Source organism: Equus przewalskii, chromosome 13 (genome assembly GCF_037783145.1).
Source record: "Equus przewalskii isolate Varuska chromosome 13, EquPr2, whole genome shotgun sequence".
Taxonomy (NCBI): Eukaryota; Metazoa; Chordata; class Mammalia; order Perissodactyla; family Equidae; genus Equus; species Equus przewalskii.
In genome coordinates this window covers 91,914,561-91,935,127 of record NC_091843.1, presented here as the reverse complement: position 1 = coordinate 91,935,127, position 20,567 = coordinate 91,914,561, and the positions used below count along the sequence as shown (strand labels likewise).

At 41.8% G+C, this 20,567-nt stretch overlaps 3 protein-coding genes across 3 annotated transcripts; 2 read left to right on the top strand and 1 right to left on the bottom strand.

Moving 5' to 3' along the window:
• Positions 1-361: 361 nt before the first annotated feature.
• LOC103543783 (olfactory receptor 2G2-like) lies at positions 362-1,566 on the top strand. The gene has a single exon (XM_008510632.2). The coding sequence runs from the start codon at positions 362-364 to the stop codon at positions 1,331-1,333; it is 972 nt and encodes a 323-aa protein (XP_008508854.2). The 3' UTR covers positions 1,334-1,566.
• A 9,806-nt stretch (positions 1,567-11,372) lies between these two features.
• LOC139075202 (olfactory receptor 2G2-like) lies at positions 11,373-12,548 on the top strand. Its single transcript, XM_070569960.1, has one exon. The coding sequence runs from the start codon at positions 11,485-11,487 to the stop codon at positions 12,436-12,438; it is 954 nt and encodes a 317-aa protein (XP_070426061.1). The 5' UTR covers positions 11,373-11,484; the 3' UTR covers positions 12,439-12,548.
• A 566-nt stretch (positions 12,549-13,114) lies between these two features.
• On the bottom strand, positions 13,115-16,288 carry LOC103543782 (olfactory receptor 5AP2-like). Its single transcript, XM_070569961.1, has one exon. It carries the CDS (start codon positions 14,545-14,547, stop codon positions 13,612-13,614), a length of 936 nt encoding a protein of 311 aa, XP_070426062.1. The 5' UTR covers positions 14,548-16,288; the 3' UTR covers positions 13,115-13,611.
• Positions 16,289-20,567: the final 4,279 nt, after the last annotated feature.

Genomic DNA, 20,567 nt, shown 5'->3' with positions numbered 1-20,567 from the left:
ATCTGAGTGCGTTCATCTCTGGGATCTCTATTCTGCTCCATTGGTCTGTATGTCTACTTTCTGCCAATACCGTACTCTTTTAATTACTGTAATTTGATGACAGTGTTTTTAATATGTCTGCTCTTTTCTACCTTTGAGAACATCAGAGGCCAGCTAAGGTACTAAGAGGGTGTGCATGGCTCTTATTTAGAATGCACACAATAGGAAACAAGGCATACTTAAGTCACTAAATGTGAGAACATAGCATGTAAGCATTGAACATAGAATACTTTTTACGGAGATGACATTGTCACTCATTTGACCTTATGTAAAATGTCGTCTTTCTCAGTTACGACACAGGTTTCTGGAACATACTGTGCACATGGCGATGGAGAGGAGTACCAATGACAGCAGCCTGACAGGCTTTATCCTGTTGGGGTTTTCTGATTATCCTCAGTTACAGGAGCCTCTATTTGCGGTCATCTTGATCTTGTATTTACTAACCATTGTGGGGAACACCACCATCATTCTGGTATCTCATGTGGAGCCCAAGCTTCATACACCAATGTATTTCTTCCTTTCTCATCTCTCCTTCCTGGACCTCTGCTTTACCAGCAGTGTTATTCCCCAGCTTCTGGTAAACTTGTGGGATCCCATGAAAGCCATCACCTATGGTGGTTGCGTGGTTCAGCTCTATGTCTCCCTTGCCCTAGGCTCTACTGAGTGTGTCCTCCTGGCTGTGATGTCCTACCATCGCTATGTCGCCATCTGCCGCCCCCTCCAGTACACTGCCTTGATGCATCCGTGTCTCTGCATAGCTCTGGCAACTTTGGCATGGCTCAGTGGAGTGGCCACCACCCTCATACAATCCACTTTCACCCTGCAGCTCCCCTTCTGTGGGCATCACCAGGTGGATCATTTCTTCTGTGAAGTCCCTGTGCTCATCAAGTTGGCCTGTGTGGACACCACTTTCAATGAGGCTGAGCTCTTTGTGGCTAGTGTCCTGTTCCTTATAGTGCCTGTCTCCTTCATCTTGGTCTCCTATGGCTACATTGCCCAGGCAGTTTTGAAGATCAAGTCAACCACTGGAAGAAGGAAAGCGTTTGGGACCTGTTCCTCCCACCTGATGGTTGTCACCATCTTCTATGGAACCATCATCTTCATGTATCTGCAGCCGGCCAAGAGTAGATGCAAGGACCAGGGGAAGTTTGTCTCCCTCTGCTACACCGTGGTCACCCCCATGCTCAACCCCCTCATCTACACCCTGAGAAATAAGGAAGTGAAGGCAGCACTGAGAAAGATTCTTTGTGCTTTAGTGAGACGTGATTATCAACAAATATTTAGGAGTTATTAGGACTGATTCATAAATGGGTGATCACTCAATAATTGGTTTTGTCCTGTTCATGACCCTATAAGTGGGTTTCAGTAGAAAAATTGAAATAGAGCTTGAATGTCAGAGTCGGACAGCCCTGAGTTTGAATGCCCATTTCACCACGTAAGAGCTGCTTGGCTTGAACAAGTTGCGTCACCTTTCTGACTTCTGTAATTTGAGCTTCAAAGTATCGAGCAAACCAAACGAAAATTAGATCACTCTTCTAGATGCTTTGTGTTCATAGACTTTATTTATAAGTTTTGTTTTACTTAGCAGCCATAACTATCTGCTAGAAGGGCACTATTATAGTTTTCCTTTAGCAGAGATTGAGATATATTGACCAGTTGCTCAGAACAGAAAGAGCAACTCCTAAAGCTTAGTGGCATTGTCCTTGCCACTAACCGTGGATTGCTGGACCCCTCACGTGTGGCCAGGTGCCCTGTGGGAGCCCCGTTACACACGGAGTTCCCCTCTGTTGCTGCACCTCCTCCTGCATGACAAGTCTCTCATGGTTTGTGTTTGTCTCCTTAGCAGGCTTTTGAGAACAGCAACTATGTGACGACTTCACCACAGTTTAAAGTAAGCTCTTCACACAGGTGACTCCCAGATTTACATTTCTGCACGGCCCTTTCCATCCACCTCCTCATGTCAACTGTGTCCTTCACTTCTCCAAGTCGGCTCTTGAAATGACCTCAAAATGATCGCATCATAACTAAATCAACAGCTCCCTGGTCTGGTTCCTTCTCACCACTGCTAACATCACACAATGGGACATACTTCATCCTCACTCCTCTCCTCCTCCTCACCTGCTGTAGGTAACTTTCCGCCACCTCTCATGTGCACAGCTGAGATGGCCTCCTTACTACACAGAAGATGTTTATTTCATGAATTCATCACCTATTCCATTACACCTTCCATCCTTTCATACCTGAACAGGTGCACCCAATTTTTCATGCATCACGAAACTTCAGTCTGTCTTATCTCCTTTAAGAAATGGACTTGGTAATCCAACAATTATTGAGGACACACATGTGAACCAAACCGCCTTTATAGAGTTTATATGCTGATGGTCCAGCTCTATTATACAGTAGATTTTCACTAGTGATGGTATCTATTACCAACAGTAAAAGTCAATGTTAGGGAAAAAAGGCCTCACTTCCAATAAATTCTTTGTAAAACCAAATCTATATTAATCAAGCAAGAAGATTGTTTGCTAATGTGTTTTTGTTTTATCTGGATTTTTGATGTTAAATGGATCATGGTTGTAAAGTGACATTACCTAAGCCGTGGCAAGTTGCCATGATAAGGAAGAGAGTTTATTTTGTTGTTTCTAAAGTACAAATATGTTTAAATGTGTATAAGAAATGAAGGAATCTGTGGGTGAATTCTTAAAAGGCTGACAACTTGAAACAGAAGACAAGTAGTCTTTGGGTGGTACGATTCACTTTAGGTGACAAGGAGGACATTGTTTTTTAACGTATTAGAAGAATCAGAAGATATCTACACACATAGCAGAACAGACTTGGAAATAGACTGTTCTCCAGTGTGCCGGAGGGTGCAGACATCTCTGACTCCCAATTAACTGGGGCTTCCTGATCTAGGAAAATATATGGGAAAGGAAAATGGACTGATCAGGCAGGAAGTAGAATCTGGAATTTGTTGGTAAGCATGATCAGAGACAATGATAATCAAGGGAATGTGGAGACTCTCCTATCGTGAATAACGATAAAGCAACAATTAGTTTTTACATCTATACAACAATGGAAGTACTACCACGGTAGAAAAGGGGAATAAGAATAGAATTGTTCGTGTGTCTGCTCAGAAATGAAACGGGAATCTTAGGGTTCTGCGAATACTGCAGTGCAGTGGGGCCTGACATTGCTGTCCAATTGAACGCACCCATTGAGACATTGACGTTGTGGACTCATTACTAAGGGATTTACTCCTGGGGGATTTCTCTGAATTGCTACAATTTCTCTGAATCTTTTGTTATTGCTTAAAGATACGATTTTTCTTCTGCCTCGTGCATGTGTTACAGTGGGGTAATCAGGAGTGTAATTGGTAATGTTTTGGAAAAGCGCCAAGGTGAGATCCTGATGTCTTACCCTGTGAATCCTTAGTGATGGGAAGAAACCATGACCGCGGGGCCTGTTGGCACAACCGTGTCCCAGGATCCTCTGCTGTGAACACTTTAATGAGTCACACGTTTTCCACAGAGGAAACACGGCAATTCTCCTACCCTTGTGGGGATGTGAGGATGCCACATCAACAAGCCTTTCTTTGCTTTCCTAACATAAACCTTCTCCTTCTCAAGGAGGTAAATCACTGGCATTTCTCACTCTATGGTTATTTCTCTTGGGAAGGGAGTCACTGGTCATAGCCCGTTTTCTTCTGACACATTCCTAAGCAACCGCAACACCCAGTGTAGAATCCATTTACTGTTTCCCGTATTTGGGATGCGCATTTGCATGTTGACCACGGACTGTATGGGCAGGAGCAGCAGCTTTTCGAGCTGCTGCAGAGAGATCAGCCCCCAGAGAAGGAGCTTCCCAGGCCTTGTGATACTTCTTACTCATGACTGAGGGCTGATGTCACCTGTGCGCCAAACTCCCAAAGACGGTTCAACATCTTCGCCTGCTCTTCCAGGCAGGGGAGGAAGATTAAGTGTCATCTTTCTGGGCATCCTGACTCCCAGTTTAGCCACTGGTCAGTGACAAGTCTCTACGAGACCCGGACGCTCCTTTGCTCGGAACTTCACTTTTGGTTCCCAGCTTGCCCTTCCTTGAACACCTCCCCTGGCTCCAGGACCTTAAACCAGGAACACCTGCTGGCTGCCTCTCAAGACACAGGCAGCTGGACATGCCGTGGACAAGGCAGGAACGCCTGAGGCCAGACTGCATGTTCTCGGCCTGAAACAGGTATGTGGACAGGAGGGCAAGCTGCGGTCACCGTGGGCAGGTTGCACGTTTTATTGTGCGTAGAGCAAGCTAAGAAATTAAAGCACCTCAGAATGGTCAAGTCTGTGAATTTCAGATTAGCCCCTTCTTGTTGTCACTGACTATTTCAGAACCTTTTTTCTCATAGAATTGTCTTTGTTTCTGGTTTTGGGGGTTTGTTGTTTGTTTATTTTATTTTATTGTTTTAATGCCCAAGATCACCTCTGCTCAAAGACAGCAAAGAACCGGTTTCAATTGATCATCCCTGACCTTTCTGTGTTCTTCAAATTGAAGAAACAATCCTCTGACCCAAATATTTTTGCATGGGATACGCATTTGCGAAATGTCTTGCCAGAGTCTAGAGAAAATCTTCTTGAGTTGAAAGGGAATAAGTCAAGATGTACAATATGTGCTCAACCGATCCATCTTACTTGTGTATGCAGCTAAATTCACAGAAATCCAGCTCCAGAAGGAGATTTACATGCAGCACACATCTCCACCTCCCCTCGTCTCACTTTGTTTAATCGCAGCCTCAGTCTCCTGACCTGCTCTGGGCTGTGATGGACCCCAGACTGTTAAAATGTTGTTTTTCACATCATAATCTCCCCATTTTATTGAAAGCCTGTGTGACCTAGATCTAAAAGTTGCATTTAAGCTCCTATTTTTCTGTGGTGATGTTGGATTGTAGAAATGAGGGAGTCTACCAGAACAGAGAAGAAGGTTGAGTGGGTCATAGCAACATTTGTACAAGGCAAGTGTTTTAAGGAGAACCATAAGTCATGGGCTCGGCACCCCAGCAGCGCTTTCAACGCGTATGCGGCAGTGGCACAGGGAGAGGATGGATGCCACACTATTTTCTAAGTGAAAAGAGTTCAGTGTCAGAGAAGAAGGCACAATGTGGGAGCTCACACCATGCCTTGATCCACGTGGTGTTTGGATGTGGTCAACGGAGAGGAACAAACTGGGAAGTGGCACTAGGGCTGGAGTCTCCTGAGGAGCAGGGTCTGAACACGTTCTCAAGGGAGGGGCGACTCCAGGTGGTGTGAGGAGCTGGGGCATGTCCAGCTCGACAGCGGACAGGGCGGGGCTGCAGCAAGGCTTAAGTTACAATCAGGCCGGACACTGAGTCACGTGAAAATGTGCAGAAGTCCTCCAGACTGTCAGGTAGATGGACTGGAGGTACCCCCAAGACCACATCGATTATGAGCATCTCATTTTCTGAGGGAGGCATGAAGAATCAGTGGACTTTGAAGGTGGTAGGTGGCTGTGGGACACAAAGCATTATCTTCCAGGGTTTAGGGACCTGTCCCGTGGTCACGATGTCACGATGAATTCATTCTCGTCAAAGGGACCAGAAGGATCCGTGTCAGGAGGCCTCTCCAGCTGCCACACCCAAAAGTCAGCTTCCTGCACTGGTTTAGGGCCCAGGACATAGTGTTTGGGGGCCCGAGGAGGAGGAGGTCGCACAGAGAGAAGAACGGAAGTGCAGGGGGCACAGTCGGCATTTGGGGGCTGGAAGGGAAGTTTGCTTGCACCTGGAAAGAGAAGAGATTCCTTAGGTCTTGGTGGAAGGAGCGATTATCAGCAGGATTCATTCAGTCCCAACTCCTCCCATGATATCTCTGTAGATTTCACACAATGTCTATTTGCCAATATTTTCCTACATTAACTAAAAAAATTTGATGATAGTGTTTTGTAGTACAGAAATTTTAAAGTTTTAGAATAAAACATACAAATTGGTTACCATATAACTTCTTAATTTGCAGGTTTGTATGGAAATGTCTTTGTGAAGTAAACTCTGTTAAAATGTTTCTGAAATAGTTTCAAAAATTGCCTAGTTTCTATAGGAATTATCTATAGTTCCCTTAATAAATAATACAAAATTATAGTCTGTATTATTATCTTTAGTATGTATTAGGTTCTTTTCTATGCTTTTTAAGAAATGTCTCATTAATATTCAGGATTACTTTTGTTTCTTTTGCTATGTAAAATATTATTTTTATTTTGCATAAGTTTTATTTTCTGGTATTTTTCTAACTTGTCGACCTTAATTTTGTTTCTTATGTTGCTTAAAACAAGTGTTAAAACTGTAAATATTCTTATATCTTAATATTTGCAGTTTTATTTAATTATGAATTGAATAATGTCCAATTGAAATTTTGGGATCCTCTTTCCCCGAACTTTCTATTATTCATTTCAGTTTTACAGCATTGAGTTAGAAAATATACCAAGTAAAACTTCTATTCTGTATGGAATCAGAGTTTTCGTTAAAGCTGCATATCTGGTCAATGACACACACTTCACATCACCAGCATGTCTGGTTTCTGTGTGTTTATTTTACGTTACTTGCTGCCTGAATGTTTAATAGTGAGGTGTCTCCGTTGTGGATTTTGTGACACACAGCTATAAAGGAACTGTGAGATTATCACCTTATCCTGGCTGTCAGCTTTCATAGGGTTCAGCCTGCAGCTTTGGCTTCAACAGAATTTACCAACCGTGAAACTGTAGGAGATACTATGTTTTGACTTTTCACATCGTTTTTCGTAATAATTCTTTCTCTTTCCACATCGTTTTTCTTAATAATTCTTTCTCTTTCCTTTCCTGGCATTCTGTACTAGTTACTCAAGTATTCTCTTTATTCAGCTCGCTCTTTCACTTCCTAAAGATAATTTAGGATGCCACCCTTGTGTATTTCCTTGGTGTATTACATAGTTCAGCCAGTCCCTCTTTTAAATCAACTGCTCTCTTGAACCATTTGCTTTAGTAGCTCTGGGTTGTCATAAATGTTTAGAGAGTGTCGGGATATTTCCCCTGCCCAAATAGTTACACTGTTTCTTGGAGAAATTCTCCTTCAAGTGTGTGATCCTCACTTAAGCTGTGTTTCTTAGAGCCCTCTCCTTTCTTCTTTGTCTTTTTCTTTGGCCTTCCTTTTGTGTGACAGATTTTGAAATGTGTATGACCCAGGTCCAGTTTTGAGTCGTTCTTACATGCCCTGGTCTTTCGGGGTAGACTGTGATCAGGCGTGTCTTTTCCCAAATGTACCATGGTCATTTGTTTCTCCTTTTCTTTGTTTTTCTCCCGGGTGATGGCTTGGGGGTGGATTTTTAGAATGTGAACCTGAGAGTCACATGTTGGTAATCTTCAGTCTGTGTTCTGCCCTTCAAGCCCTGGGAGGGAAAGTACAGTGCATTCGGGAAGGCTCACTCAAATGCCATCTTTCCAGTCACTTTCCCCAATAACAGTGTCTCTGCCGTGGAACCGTGTCCAGGTCCACGTGGCACTCAGCCCTGTCCCTCACCTGTGGCTAGGGAATCTTCCAGTCATGAGGCCGTCTTCCACATGGATGCCATCAACAGTGGGCATTTAGTTTTCCCTGACCTGCTACATTTTACACCTTGTTTCTCCAAGATGAGTGACGTACAGGATGGTGCTCAGAGAAGAAGGTTTCACTCTCTCTTCGTGTGTTTTTTGTTAAGTTTCAACATACCAGGCACGTGATGTGTGTCACATGTGACTAGGTTAGAGACCTTCCATAGATTTAGGACTGTTCCTGGTGGAATGGTTCCTTTCTAGTTCCTGTTCTTGGTGTTCACGCCGTTAGTTTTAAAGAGAGAAGCTGTGGAAATACTGCATTCATTGTCAATGTTTATATCTTAAAAAGGTTTCCGTAGAACGTATTTCAAACCTTTCCTGCTTAATAATGTAGATGTTCTTAATGAGCAATGAGGATACTTTGCTTGCTTGAAAAAGTTGCTGTTATTAAACAAGTCCAAGCTCAGTGTTATCTGTAAGTGGAATTAATTACTGTGCGTGAACTCTGCAGAGCACCTCTGGAAGGTGCTGGGCACGGCTCCTGTTCTCTGAGTCCACTCAGGGCCGTGCACTGTGAACTGGCCACAGGTCAGAATGAAATCAGAGGAACTGGGCCAATATTGTTCACCGTGAAAATAAAGAGGCAGTGATTTGGGGGCCACCAACTATTGACGGGGGACACTTTGCAGGGCAGTGACATGCAGTGACAAAGAGAGAACTAATTATGGTTAATGCTGCACAGTGTTTACTTCAAAATAAGAAATTTGAAAAGGAAACATTTGTTTTTGCGATAGACATGCATTTGCGTTAGTGATAGACCTAAAATGTGTGAGGCTGCTTACTGGGAAAGAACGAGGGGAAAGGACAAAATCCTGATGAGAACGTTGTAGAGTGTTTCATTTTGTAATGAGAAGATTGGGGTGGAGTTCATCAAAACCAGGAAGAGCGCCGTGTGTGGCCACAACTCGTAGCTACCACAGGACAAACCCCTCTCACTCCTACACTTTCAACATGCAGCCAGGTTCAAACAGAAGCAGGATCACGTGAGTCTGAGCAGCCCCAGTTTGGAGGAAGACGGGTCAGGCCTCCTCACACACTCATATGGTAACCAAGCCTACCACCCACTGGTTGACTAGAGATGTGGGAGTCTGCAGGGAGACTGAAAGAGGTTAAACGAGGAATGTAATATGTGGACAGCTGAGCAATTGTTGAGAGGCTACTGTGTGTGAACACACTCAGGGCAAGGGGCTGCAAATTCACATCATATGTGACCTCTGGCCTCACGAATCTCACAATGTACATGTGTACAGAGACACGTACACAGCTTAGTCAAATAAACAAGTAATCCCTTAGCGAGGTTCCCATATAACCAAGAACAAAGGCTTGCAAGCAAATGATACTGAAGACCAATTTTTACTGAGGGAAGTTTCCTTGGTAAGTGTGGGGATAAAGGATGGACTGGCCTTTTTATAATGAAGCTATAATTACTAGCTTCGGAGTAGTATCTTTGCATAAATCAGATGTAACATCATTAATGGAAACAAACATCCCCTTAAGTACTTGCCTCCAAAACAGGAAATACATTTTGCATCCACTCTCTGAACTGATGATAAAATGCAAATGATTCCAGGGAAAAAAAAACCTAAAATCATATGGATACATTTAATTTCCTAAAAACTGGTTTTGGAACATGGAGGATCCTGGACCTCTGAAAAAAAGAGTAAGAAAAAATAAAACAAACACACACTGAGGGAAGGAAGGAGAAAGAAAGTGCAGAACTACCTGGAGCATGGGGTCTGCTATAAGGAATAGATTCAAGTGTTGCCTTAAATACTTTCTTAGTGTATGAGTCTTTGACTGGGTCACATAAGCTCTCAGGAGTAGATTTTTAATGAATGCCAATCAAATCTGGCATATCGCAGAAAGGTAAACAATACTAATTTCTACTCTTTCTGGGCGCTGACAAATGATTTATTCCCCTTTCATTGAAGATTGCTTAAATAAAACCTCAGCCTTTTATTCTCTAGTTGGAATTAACTGAGTTTCCGCCTTTTCTGTAACCAGAGAGATGTAACATAAAGGGGTAAAATTGGTTGGATGGAAATGATGGCTTCATTTATTTCCTACAACAGATGGTGGTGCCCTTTTTTTTTTTACAGCTTTCTTGAGGTATAACTGATACACAAAAAACTGCTAAGCTGTTTCATGTGTACCAATGATGAGTCCAGACATGTGCACATGCCAGTAAGACCATCACCACAAAAAAGGTAATCATTCTATCCACCACCTCCAAAGCTTCCGTGTGTCCTTTCCTCTGTGTGTGTGTGAGGGAAGAACACATCACATTTTCTTTTTTAACACACTTAAATTGAATATATTGTTTCATATAGGCAATACGTTGGAGCACAGCTCTCTAGAACTGGTTCATCTTGTAGAGCTGTAATTTACAACCCTGAGCCACTCTCCATTTCCCTTCCTCCCATCTTCGGTTACCACCATTCCCTTCTCTGCTTCTATAAGTCTGACTATTTTACATACTTAATATAAGGGGCACATTTGTCCTTCTCTGGCTTGTTTTACTTATAATAATGCCCTTAAGGTCCATCCATTTTGTTGCATAATGCAGGATTCATTTCTTTTTTAAGACTGAATAATATTCCATTAATATTCTAATAGCATGCTATTAATTATGCTGAATGATATACCACATCTTCTTTATTCACTCATCCATAGGGGGACACTTAGACTGGCTATTATAATAATGCTGCAATTGACACAGGAATGAGTAGATCTCTTGGAGATGCTGATTTCAATTTTTCGGAATTTATACCCAGAGCTGGGATTGTTCGATCATATGGTAGTTCTATTTTCAATTTTTCAGGCCTGTTGATTCTGTTTTCCACAGTGGCTGTCATTTTACCTTCTTGTCAATGCTGCACAGGATGCTAATTTCTCCACATTCTCACCCACCCTTGCTGTCTTTTATTTTCTGGGAGCTGCCATCCCAGCAGATGTGAGCTGGTAACTCATGGCAGTTTCATTTACATTTCCCTGATGATTGGTGATGTTGAGCACCTTTTCATGTACCTCTTGGATAGTCCTATGTTTTGTTTGGAGAAATGTCTGTTCAAGTGCCCACTTCTTAATTGGGTTTTCTGTTTTTTTTGCTGCTGAGTTTTTGGAATTCCTAATATATTTTGGATATTATCATCTTACTGGTTATGATTTACAAATATTTTATCCCATTTCCTAAATTTTGCTTTTGTTGCCTGTGGTTTTGGTGTCATGTCCATAAAATCATTGCCAAGACCAACGTCAGGAAGCCTTCCTCCATATTTCCTCTAGGAGTTCAAGTTTCACATCTTACACAGAGTCTTCAGTGCACTTTCAGTTCATTTATGTGTATGGTGAAAGCCAGGGATCCAATTTCATCCTTTCGTACAGTGATATTCAGTTTTCCCGACCATTCATTAAAGAGTCTAGCTTTTCCCTACTGGGTACTGTTCACGCCTTTGTGGAAGATCAGTGGGCTGTATATGAGTGCGTTCATCATCTCTATTCTGCTCCATTGGACTCTATGTTTACTTTATGCCAATACCATACTCTTTTAATTACTGTGGCTTGATGATGGTGTTTTTAATGTGTCTGCCCTTCTCTGCCTGGAGAGCATCAGAGGACAGCTAAGACACTGAGAGGGTGTGCACTACACTTATTTAGAATGCACACAATGGGAAACGAGACGTATTGAAGTCACTAGTTGTAAAGACATAGGTTCTAAGCATTGAACATAGAATAATTTGGAGGGAGGTGATGTCACTCATTTGACCTTATGTAAAATGTCATCTTTCTCAGTTACGACACAGGTTTCTGGAACATACTGTGCACATGGCGATGGAGAGGAGTACCAATGACAGCAGCCTGACAGGCTTTATCCTGTTGGGGTTTTCTGATTATCCTCAGTTACAGGAGCCTCTATTCGTGGTCATCTTGATCTTGTATTTACTAACCATTGTGGGGAACACCACCATCATTCTGGTATCTCATGTGGAGCCCAAGCTTCATACACCAATGTATTTCTTCCTTTCTCATCTCTCCTTCCTGGACCTCTGCTTTACCAGCAGTGTTATTCCCCAGCTTCTGGTAAACTTGTGGGATCCCATGAAAGCCATCACCTATGGTGGTTGCGTGGTTCAGCTCTATGTCTCCCTTGCCCTAGGCTCTACTGAGTGTGTCCTCCTGGCTGTGATGTCCTACGATCGCTATGTCGCCATCTGCCGCCCCCTCCAGTACACTGCCTTGATGCATCCGTGTCTCTGCATAGCTCTGGCAACTTTGGCATGGCTCAGTGGAGTGGCCACCACCCTCATACAATCCACTTTCACCCTGCAGCTCCCCTTCTGTGGGCATCGCCAAGTGGATCACTTCATCTGTGAAGTCCCTGTGCTCATCAAGTTGGCCTGTGTGGACACCACTTTCAATGAGGCTGAGCTCTTTGTGGCTAGTGTTCTGTTCCTTATAGTGCCTGTCTCCTTAATCTTGGTCTCCTATGGCTACATTGCCCAGGCAGTTTTGAAGATCAAGTCAACCACTGGAAGAAGGAAAGCATTTGGGACCTGTTCCTCCCACCTGATGGTTGTCACCATCTTCTATGGAACCATCACCTTCATGTATCTGCAGCCGGCCAAGAGTAGATCCAAGGACCAGGGGAAGTTTGTCTCCCTCTGCTACACTGTGGTCACCCCCATGCTCAACCCTCTTATCTATACTCTGAGGAACAAAGAGGTTAAGGGGGCACTGAGGAAAGTTCTTGGGAAGATTCTGGGAGAAAATTTTACATGACTACAGGAAAAAATTTTGAAGTTCTAGCGCGATGAACATCTCTTATTTTGTGGTTAAAAAAACCAAATAACATCTTTTGATAGGAGCCCGTTTGGGTAATTTTCTTCTGATTACTTATTTATACAACATTCTGTAACATACTAGCTTTGCTATTACCCAGTAGTAACATAAAGTAAATCCTTTGGTTATCTATTTTTCAATGTTTTTTTTCTCCAAAATATGTTATATATGCATCAGATCTGAGACTCCTTTAAATAAATGCTTTCCCAGATTAAGACAAACATGAAAATATTCCAGGAATGTTTGAAAACAGTCATCTTCTTTTTCCCTCATTTGTGAACAACACATTCAGTCCCTCAGCCTTCCTGCATCTCTAGGTTGACTTATGGCTGACTTCTCTGTAAGGATGTGCCTGAGATGGAGGAAACTTAGGCAAGCTGTCATGAGGCAAATTCTTCCATTTCATCCTACACTCTATCCACATAGAATGTGGTAGACCTGTGGAGAGCTGCATAAACCACATGGGGACAAAAGCCACACGTTAACGGTGGAGGATTACGCAGAAGGAAAGAGCCTCATTCTACTATTTTGTAATTGAACAGATGAGCCAGTTGAACTGCCTAACACTGGAGTCTGATTCCAAAGACAAAGCACAGCTACGGAATATTCTGTGGATTTCAAGGACATATAAAGAAAAACATTTATTGTTGTTAGTATAACCCTACATTTCTACAGATAAAAACATATTTTCCTACTTCAAGATTTATTTACCAGATGAATACCTAATCAAACTCACTTCATTGTTTGTGCTTTAATACTGATTTATTTCCCATGACTTCACTCTAATGGCCTTGACCTATAATGTCCTCCTTCTGGAAATGAGGAACTTTCGCGTTTTTAGATTATTTTCTAATGGTTTGAATGGTAGTTTAAAAACCACAATAGATCTCTCTACATTGAAAAAAATGTATGTGATACCACATTGGTGAATGTACTTGATAGTAAAGTATAAGTGTATCTAGATGTTACTAGCAAACCTATATTAAAATATCTCAAAAAACCTGCATCCCTTCAACAAATATGTATACTTCAAATCTATCAAGTATTTGTATTTTTACTTCTCAAGCGGATTGATTTTAGACACTGTGGAAGAAGGTACCTTAACATAAGCTCTTACGCTTTTCTTCTCTGTAGTTGAAGGAACACTTTCTCAAGAGCTACTTTCATTTCTTTGTTCCTCAGACAATAGATGAGAGGATTCAAGGTGGGTGTGATGATGGAGTAAAACACAGCAGCCAGCCGCGCTTGGATGGGAGAATAGTCAGAGGTAGGTCTCAGGTACAGGGAACTCCCAGTTCCATAAAACAGGAGAACAGTGGTCAGGTGAGAAGAGCAAGTGGAGAAGGCTTTCCAGCGGCCCTGCACCTGCTGCATCTTGGCGATGGTGGAGATGATGCGAAGGTATGAGAGCAGGGTGAGAACACAGGCTCCCAGGATGATGCAGCTGGTATAAATGAAACTCACTTCTTCATTTGTGTGATAGTCAACACAGGAGAGCCTCATGACAGGAGGTATGTCACAGAAAAAGTGATCGATGACATTTGGTCCACAGAAAGGCAGGGAGAAGGTGTTGATGGCATGGAAGATGGAATAGAGAGCCCCACAAATCCAGGCGGTGGAAACCAGCTCCCAGCAGAGCTTCCTGCTCATTGTGACCCCATAGACAAGGGGCCTATAGATGGCCATGCAGCGGTCATAGGCCATGGTCGTGAGCAGGAAGCACTCGGTGGCTGCCAGGGTGAAAAAGGAGTAGAGCTGAACAGCGCACTCTAGGAAGGAAATCTCCTGAGAACCCAGGATGGCATTGACAATGGCCTTGGGCATGGTGACCGAGGTGTAGCACACATCCAGAAAGGACAGACTCTTTAGGAAGAAATACATGGGTGTATGGAGGTGGCCGTCCTTGGTAATCACTGTGATGACAGCAATATTCGCCAGGACCCCAAAGGCGTAGGTGACCAGGAGACAGCCGGTGCAGACAGCATTCACAGTGGGGTCATCTGAGAAACTCTTTAGGATAAATCGTGCCACGGTGCTCTGATTCCCCATCTCAGCAACATGGGCAGAAATGAAAAAGGGAAGGTGTGTTTAGCTTACATGGCGTGAGGTCTGATGCATCAAGCTGGCAATTCTTGGGAACTGTAATTCTTTCCTTCAAAAATACATTTCAGCCACTTTTCAGCAGTCTATATGCATATTTAAATAGAATCATTTATTAATGAATAGAGAAAAAGTCTAGCCCAGATGTAAATAAGCACAATTTGAACTAATTAGAACTGCTAGCTCTATTTAGTATTAATAAGTTCACTCTTGAAACATTTTGATTATTTTTCTAACTACAGTCCATCTGATACTTAAATTGCTACAGAGGATAGGCATTGTAAGACACAATATAGCTGGTGTCCTTTTTCATGACAATTCCTTGTTTTCATTTGGGCCAGTCACACCTACAATCTTCTTCCTTTCTTCAAATTCCATGCCATTTTTTTAGTCTTTTCTTTCTTAACTGACAGATAGAAATTCTAACCTTGGCTAGCCATTGGCATATGTGGATAGATGAATTTAGAGCTATACCCCAAGTTCAATTTTAAATTCCTAAAAATTCAATGTCTGTTAATTTGAACATTTATTGTTTCATGCCATTTAGGCAGATAAGTGTATTTCAATAAGTTATACAACTGAGTTTGTGTATACGTATTTATGAATACACATACAAGTATATAAACATGTACGTATATATAAATGCTTAAATATGTATAAATGCATAAATTTATGTATATGCACTCTTCACTGCTCATTTGCCCCTCTAGCCAAATATTCAATTAAGGAGTTATGGAACATTTTCACCTCTCTTCTCTTTCCCATATCAGCATAGATACAAACCCCAATTCTTTGAGACATCAGACCTAACAAGAATCTCTTTTATGATTAAAAGAGAGAGAGATGATATCTCAGTAAACTAGGAATAGAGAGGAACTTCCTTAACTTGATAAAGAATATCTACAAAAAACCTGCAGTTAAAGTCATTCTTAATGCTGAGAGTCTTGAACTTTTCCCCGTCAGATCAGGAACATGGCAAGCATGTCCTATCCCACCACTGCTTTCCGACACCACACTGGAAGTCCTAGCCAATGCAATAAGACAAGAAATACAAGACATACAGATTGTGAGGGAAGAAATAAAACTGTGTTTGTTTGCTGATGACATAATCATCTATGTGGAAAGTCAAAAAGAAGTAACAAAAAACTGTTACTAACAAGTGATTATGACGAGGATAAATGCAGGATAAATGATAATATACAACATCAATCACTTTCCTACATGCCAGAAATGAGCAAGGGGATTTGAAATTAAAATCAAGGTACCATTAAAATTAGCACCCCAGAAGTGAAAGACTTGGAGATAAATGAAACAAAATATGTATAAGATCTATATGAGAAAAACTGCAAAATTCTGATGAAGGAAATCAGAGAACCACACAATTGAAGAGATTTGTCATATTCATGGATAGGAAGATTCAATATTGTCAAGATGTTAGTTTTTTCCAAATTGATCTGTAGATTCAATGCAATCCCGATCAAAAGCCAAGCAAGTTATTTTATGGGTTTTTCCAATGGTCCTAAAGTTAATTGGAGAGGCAAAACACCCAGAACAGCCAACCAATATTGAAGGAGGAAGAATAAAATTAGAGGACCAAAACTACCTGACTCTGAGACTTGATGCAAAGCTACCATAATTAAGACAGCATGGCCAATGAATTGGCAAATAGATCAATGGAAAAGAATAGAGTACCCAGAAATAGATCCACATAAATATAGTCAATCCTTTGACAAAGGAGCAAAAACAATACAATGGAGAAGAGAAAGTCTTTTCAACAGATAGTGCTGGAACAATTGGACATCCACAAGCAAAAAGTGAATCTAAAAACACTGACCTTATACCATTCAAAACAATGAACTCAAAATGGATCATAGACCTAAATATGAAACACAAAAGTGTAAATCTCCTAGAAGATAATCTAGGAGAGAACCTAGATGACTTTGAGTTTGGCAATGCCTTTTTTAGACATAAAACCAAAGGCATGACCAATGAAAAAAGTAATTGACCAGATGGACCTCACCAAGACTAAAAACATCTACTCTGCAAAAGACACAGTCAAGAAAATGAAAAAATAGGGCTTACAGACTGAATGTCGCTCTCCTCCTAAAATTCATATGTTGAAACCTAATCCCCAATAGGATGATGTTTGGAGCTGGGGCCTTTGGGAGGTGCTTAGGTCATGAGAACACAGGCCTCATTAAAGGAATTAGAGTCCTTATAAAGAGACCCCTCACCAGGGACTGAATCTGCCAGGTCCTTGATCTTGGACTTGCCACCTTCCCAAACTGTGAGAAATAAATGTTTGTTACTTAAGCCACCCAGTTTATGGTATGTTTGTTATAGCAACTAGAATGAAGTAAGACAAAAAACCAGAAGCTGGGAGAAAATACTTCCAAAAGACACATCTAATAAAGGATTGCTATCCAAAATATACAAAGAATGACTAAAACTCAACAATAAGAAAAGAAACAACCTTATTATAAAATGAGCCAAGGACTTCAAAAACACCTCACCAAAGAAGATGTACAGATGACCAAAAAGCACATGAAAAAATCCTCCACATCGTAAGTCATCAGAAAAATGTAAATATAAACAGTGAAATACCACTACAAACCTATCAGAATGGCCAAAATCCAGAACACTGACAACACCAAATGCTGCTGGGGATGTGGAGCAACAGGAACTCTCATTCATTGCTGGTGAGAATGTAAAATGGTGCAGCCACTTTGGAAGACAGTTTGATGGTTTCTTTAAAAACTAAATATATTCTTAGCATACAATTCAGTAATCACACTCCTTGGTATTTACCCAAAGGAGTTGAAAACATGTCCAAACAAAACCTGCACACAGATGTTTATAGCAACTTAATTCATGATTGCCCAAAGTTGAAAGCAACCAGGGTGTCCTTCAGTAGATGAGTGACAAACTATGGCACACTCAGGCAATGGACTAGCATCCAGCACGAAAAAGAAATGAGCTGTCAAACCACGAAAAAACATGCAGCCAACTTACATGCATATTGCTAAGAGAAAGAAGTCAATCTGAAAAGGCTCCATAGTGTATGATTGCAACTGCATCACATTCTGGAAAAGCCAGATCTATGGAGACAGTAAAAAGCTCTGCAGGAGCCAGGGGTCTTGGTTGGAGTGATGGATAGGTAGAGCACAGGGGATGAGGGGCTGTAAAAATACTCTGTATCATGCTATCATGTGAATACAGGACGTTATACATTGGTCTAAACCCATAAAATATAGAACATCAAGAGTGAACCATAGTGTAAACGTGGACACTGACAGGTGATAATGTTTCAGTGCAGCTTCATTGCTTGTAACAAATGTACCACTGTGGTGTGGGATATTAATAGAGGGAGGAGGTTGTGCATGATGTGGGGGCAAGGGGAACATGGGAACTCCCTGTAGCTTCTTTTCAATATTGATGTCAATCCTACTGATCTAAAAAGTAAAGTTTATTAACTAAAAAAGGACAAAATTTTAAATGAGAGAAAATGTCTTGGGGTTGTTTTTTCACTGACAACTGGTCTGAACCTCAGGATTCAGGTGCCTTAGTTATTCTCTGAGTTTTTCTCTGCCTCTTGGTTAGGGGAGGGAGTCATGACATCAATGGAGTCACACATCCAAGCAAGAGTGGGTTCAACTCTGTACTGCAACACTTACATCGGCACCTCAGAGGTATTCCTTCTAAGCAGAAGTCATTATTAAGCAATGCTATTATCATACTTCGGGGGGAAATGCTATTATTGTACTTCTGGGGGAAATTGTCGTTACTACTGGACTTGTACAGCCGTATTGATGGAACAGTCACACTCAGCCCAGGCGTCTCCTTGTCTTCCCTGCTAATTATGTCAGAGATGCTGCCACTTTCTCAACCTGAAGGTTTCTGGAGCTGGCAATAATCAGCTTTCTAGTTATATCTGGTCGTCTTCTTTTTGACCCTGAAAATCATTCTGAAAACTTATCAGTTTTTCTCGTCCCAGCCCCACCCATCACCCCCAGTTTGGTTCCAGGTGCTCAGTATCTTTTCCCGAAACTTGAACCCTCTGGAATCTGCAGACATGCCTCATGCCTGTTCCTCAACCATCACACTCCACTCTTACCATGATATCAGGAATCAGCTCTCTTCCAGGAGCCATTGTCCCCTGGCGACCACATCTCCAGTCCCTACAAATGGGACAGTATTGATGACAGAACGTTAAAGGCTCATCTTGAGCCTTCACCTCCATGTGATCATGTAATTTAACATTGTCTCCTTCTGGAACGTCTGGCTCATCAGAGGGTGCAGAGCCATCATGAGGGAGTGGGGCGGGAGTGGGGCTGGAGGAGTCTCAAACTGTAAGCTGTGCAGGGTCACTACATTCTTCCACTCACTGGACTCACACATTGCATAAATTATTTTATCTTCAATTCATTCTATGAGTTAAATGGTACTGCTCCCATTTTACAATAAGAAAATAAAAGTTCCCAAAGTTTGAGAACTTCCCATGGTCAAAATCAAGTTTAATGATCTATAAAGTTTCAGTAACGCTAGAAGAACAAATTCTAGGGCTCTGCCGTGCACCACAGCTGACAGCAGAGTGCTGTGCATTCATAGTCCTGTCCACCATAGCTAACAGCAGAGTACTGTGCATTCATAGTGCTGTCCACCACAGCTGACAGCAGAGTGCTGTGCATTCATAGTCCTGTCCACCACAGCTGACAGCAGAGTACTGTGCATTCTTAGTCCTGTCCACCACAGCTGACAGCAGAGTACTGTGCATTCATAGTGCTGTCCACCACAGCTGACAGCAGAGTACCGTGCATTCATAGTCCTGTCCACCACAGCTGACAGCAGAGTGCTGTGCACTCATAGTCCTGTCCACCACAGCTGACAGCAGAGTGCTGTGCACTCATAGTCCTGTCCACTGGCAGATCCCAAGTGCTGTGGGCACACACAACACAAGGACACAAGGAATCTTTTGCAGCTGATGGGTATATGTATTACCTTGATCGTGGCGATGGTGTTACGGGTACTTGTATGTGTCTAAATCCATCAAGTTGTGTACATTAAACCTGAAATTTTTGGCATATAAATTATACTTCAATAAAGATCTTTAAAAAATTTAATGAAATTATATATGCCCTCAACAGTCCACAAGCTTTAAGACCTCTGAACAATTCCTAGTGTTGCCTGAATGTTCTGTCCCCTTCCTGGCATCTGTTTTCTTAGAGGGATACTTTTAAAAATTTTTTTAGGTGAAACCCCTTGCAAAGGCAGGGCTGTGTGTATCCTTGAACCCTTGTTGGATCCAATCCTCCATCTTTCTCACTTCTGACGTAAGTGACTGTGGATGTGTAACTCATACATCTTCCCATCTCCTTCCTGGAAGTCAGCACCACTTCTCCCGGTCTTAAAATCAAGGATGTTTGTGTGTCGATTTGTGTCTGAGCTTCCTCTGGTAAAGGTATGACTGTTGCTTTTGTTGTTTAAAATTGTAATTTACCATTATTTTGTGTAACATATTTCCCCAAACCTGACTTACTCTGGGGAAAATATCCCCTCTGAACTATTTCTACTTAAAACTCTCAGCATTGAAATTACATTTTATCTTATGTTCTTTCCTCATAGCCAAAACTGTGTCTAATGAGGAATAGGTGATGTATACCTAACTGTTGACTTAGGGAATATTAGGATCACCAGTTTATTGTTTTAAAAGCAAGTTTAAATCAACAAAACTTTTCACAGCTTGACATCAATATATCATCTTATTTCTTCCATATAACTTGTAAGATACTGGCATCTCATTGTTATATTATAGAGCTATTCATTTTCGTTGCATATGTACATTTTACCTAACTCTTGACAATTGGAGCAGCACACAGTCCATCAAAAACACATCATACCTGAAGGAAAGCGTTTGAACCGGATTCAGGAGAGCCTTTGTAGTCAACCTGAAGGAACTGACCTACCATGTA

What these genes read in the sequence shown, in the direction of transcription:
- LOC103543782 (XM_070569961.1), bottom strand. Translation starts at nt 14,547, where the DNA reads ATGGGGAATCAGAGCACCGTGGCACGATTTATCCTAAAGAGTTTCTCA.
- LOC139075202 (XM_070569960.1), top strand. Translation starts at nt 11,485, where the DNA reads ATGGCGATGGAGAGGAGTACCAATGACAGCAGCCTGACAGGCTTTATC.
- LOC103543783 (XM_008510632.2), top strand. Translation starts at nt 362, where the DNA reads ATGGCGATGGAGAGGAGTACCAATGACAGCAGCCTGACAGGCTTTATC.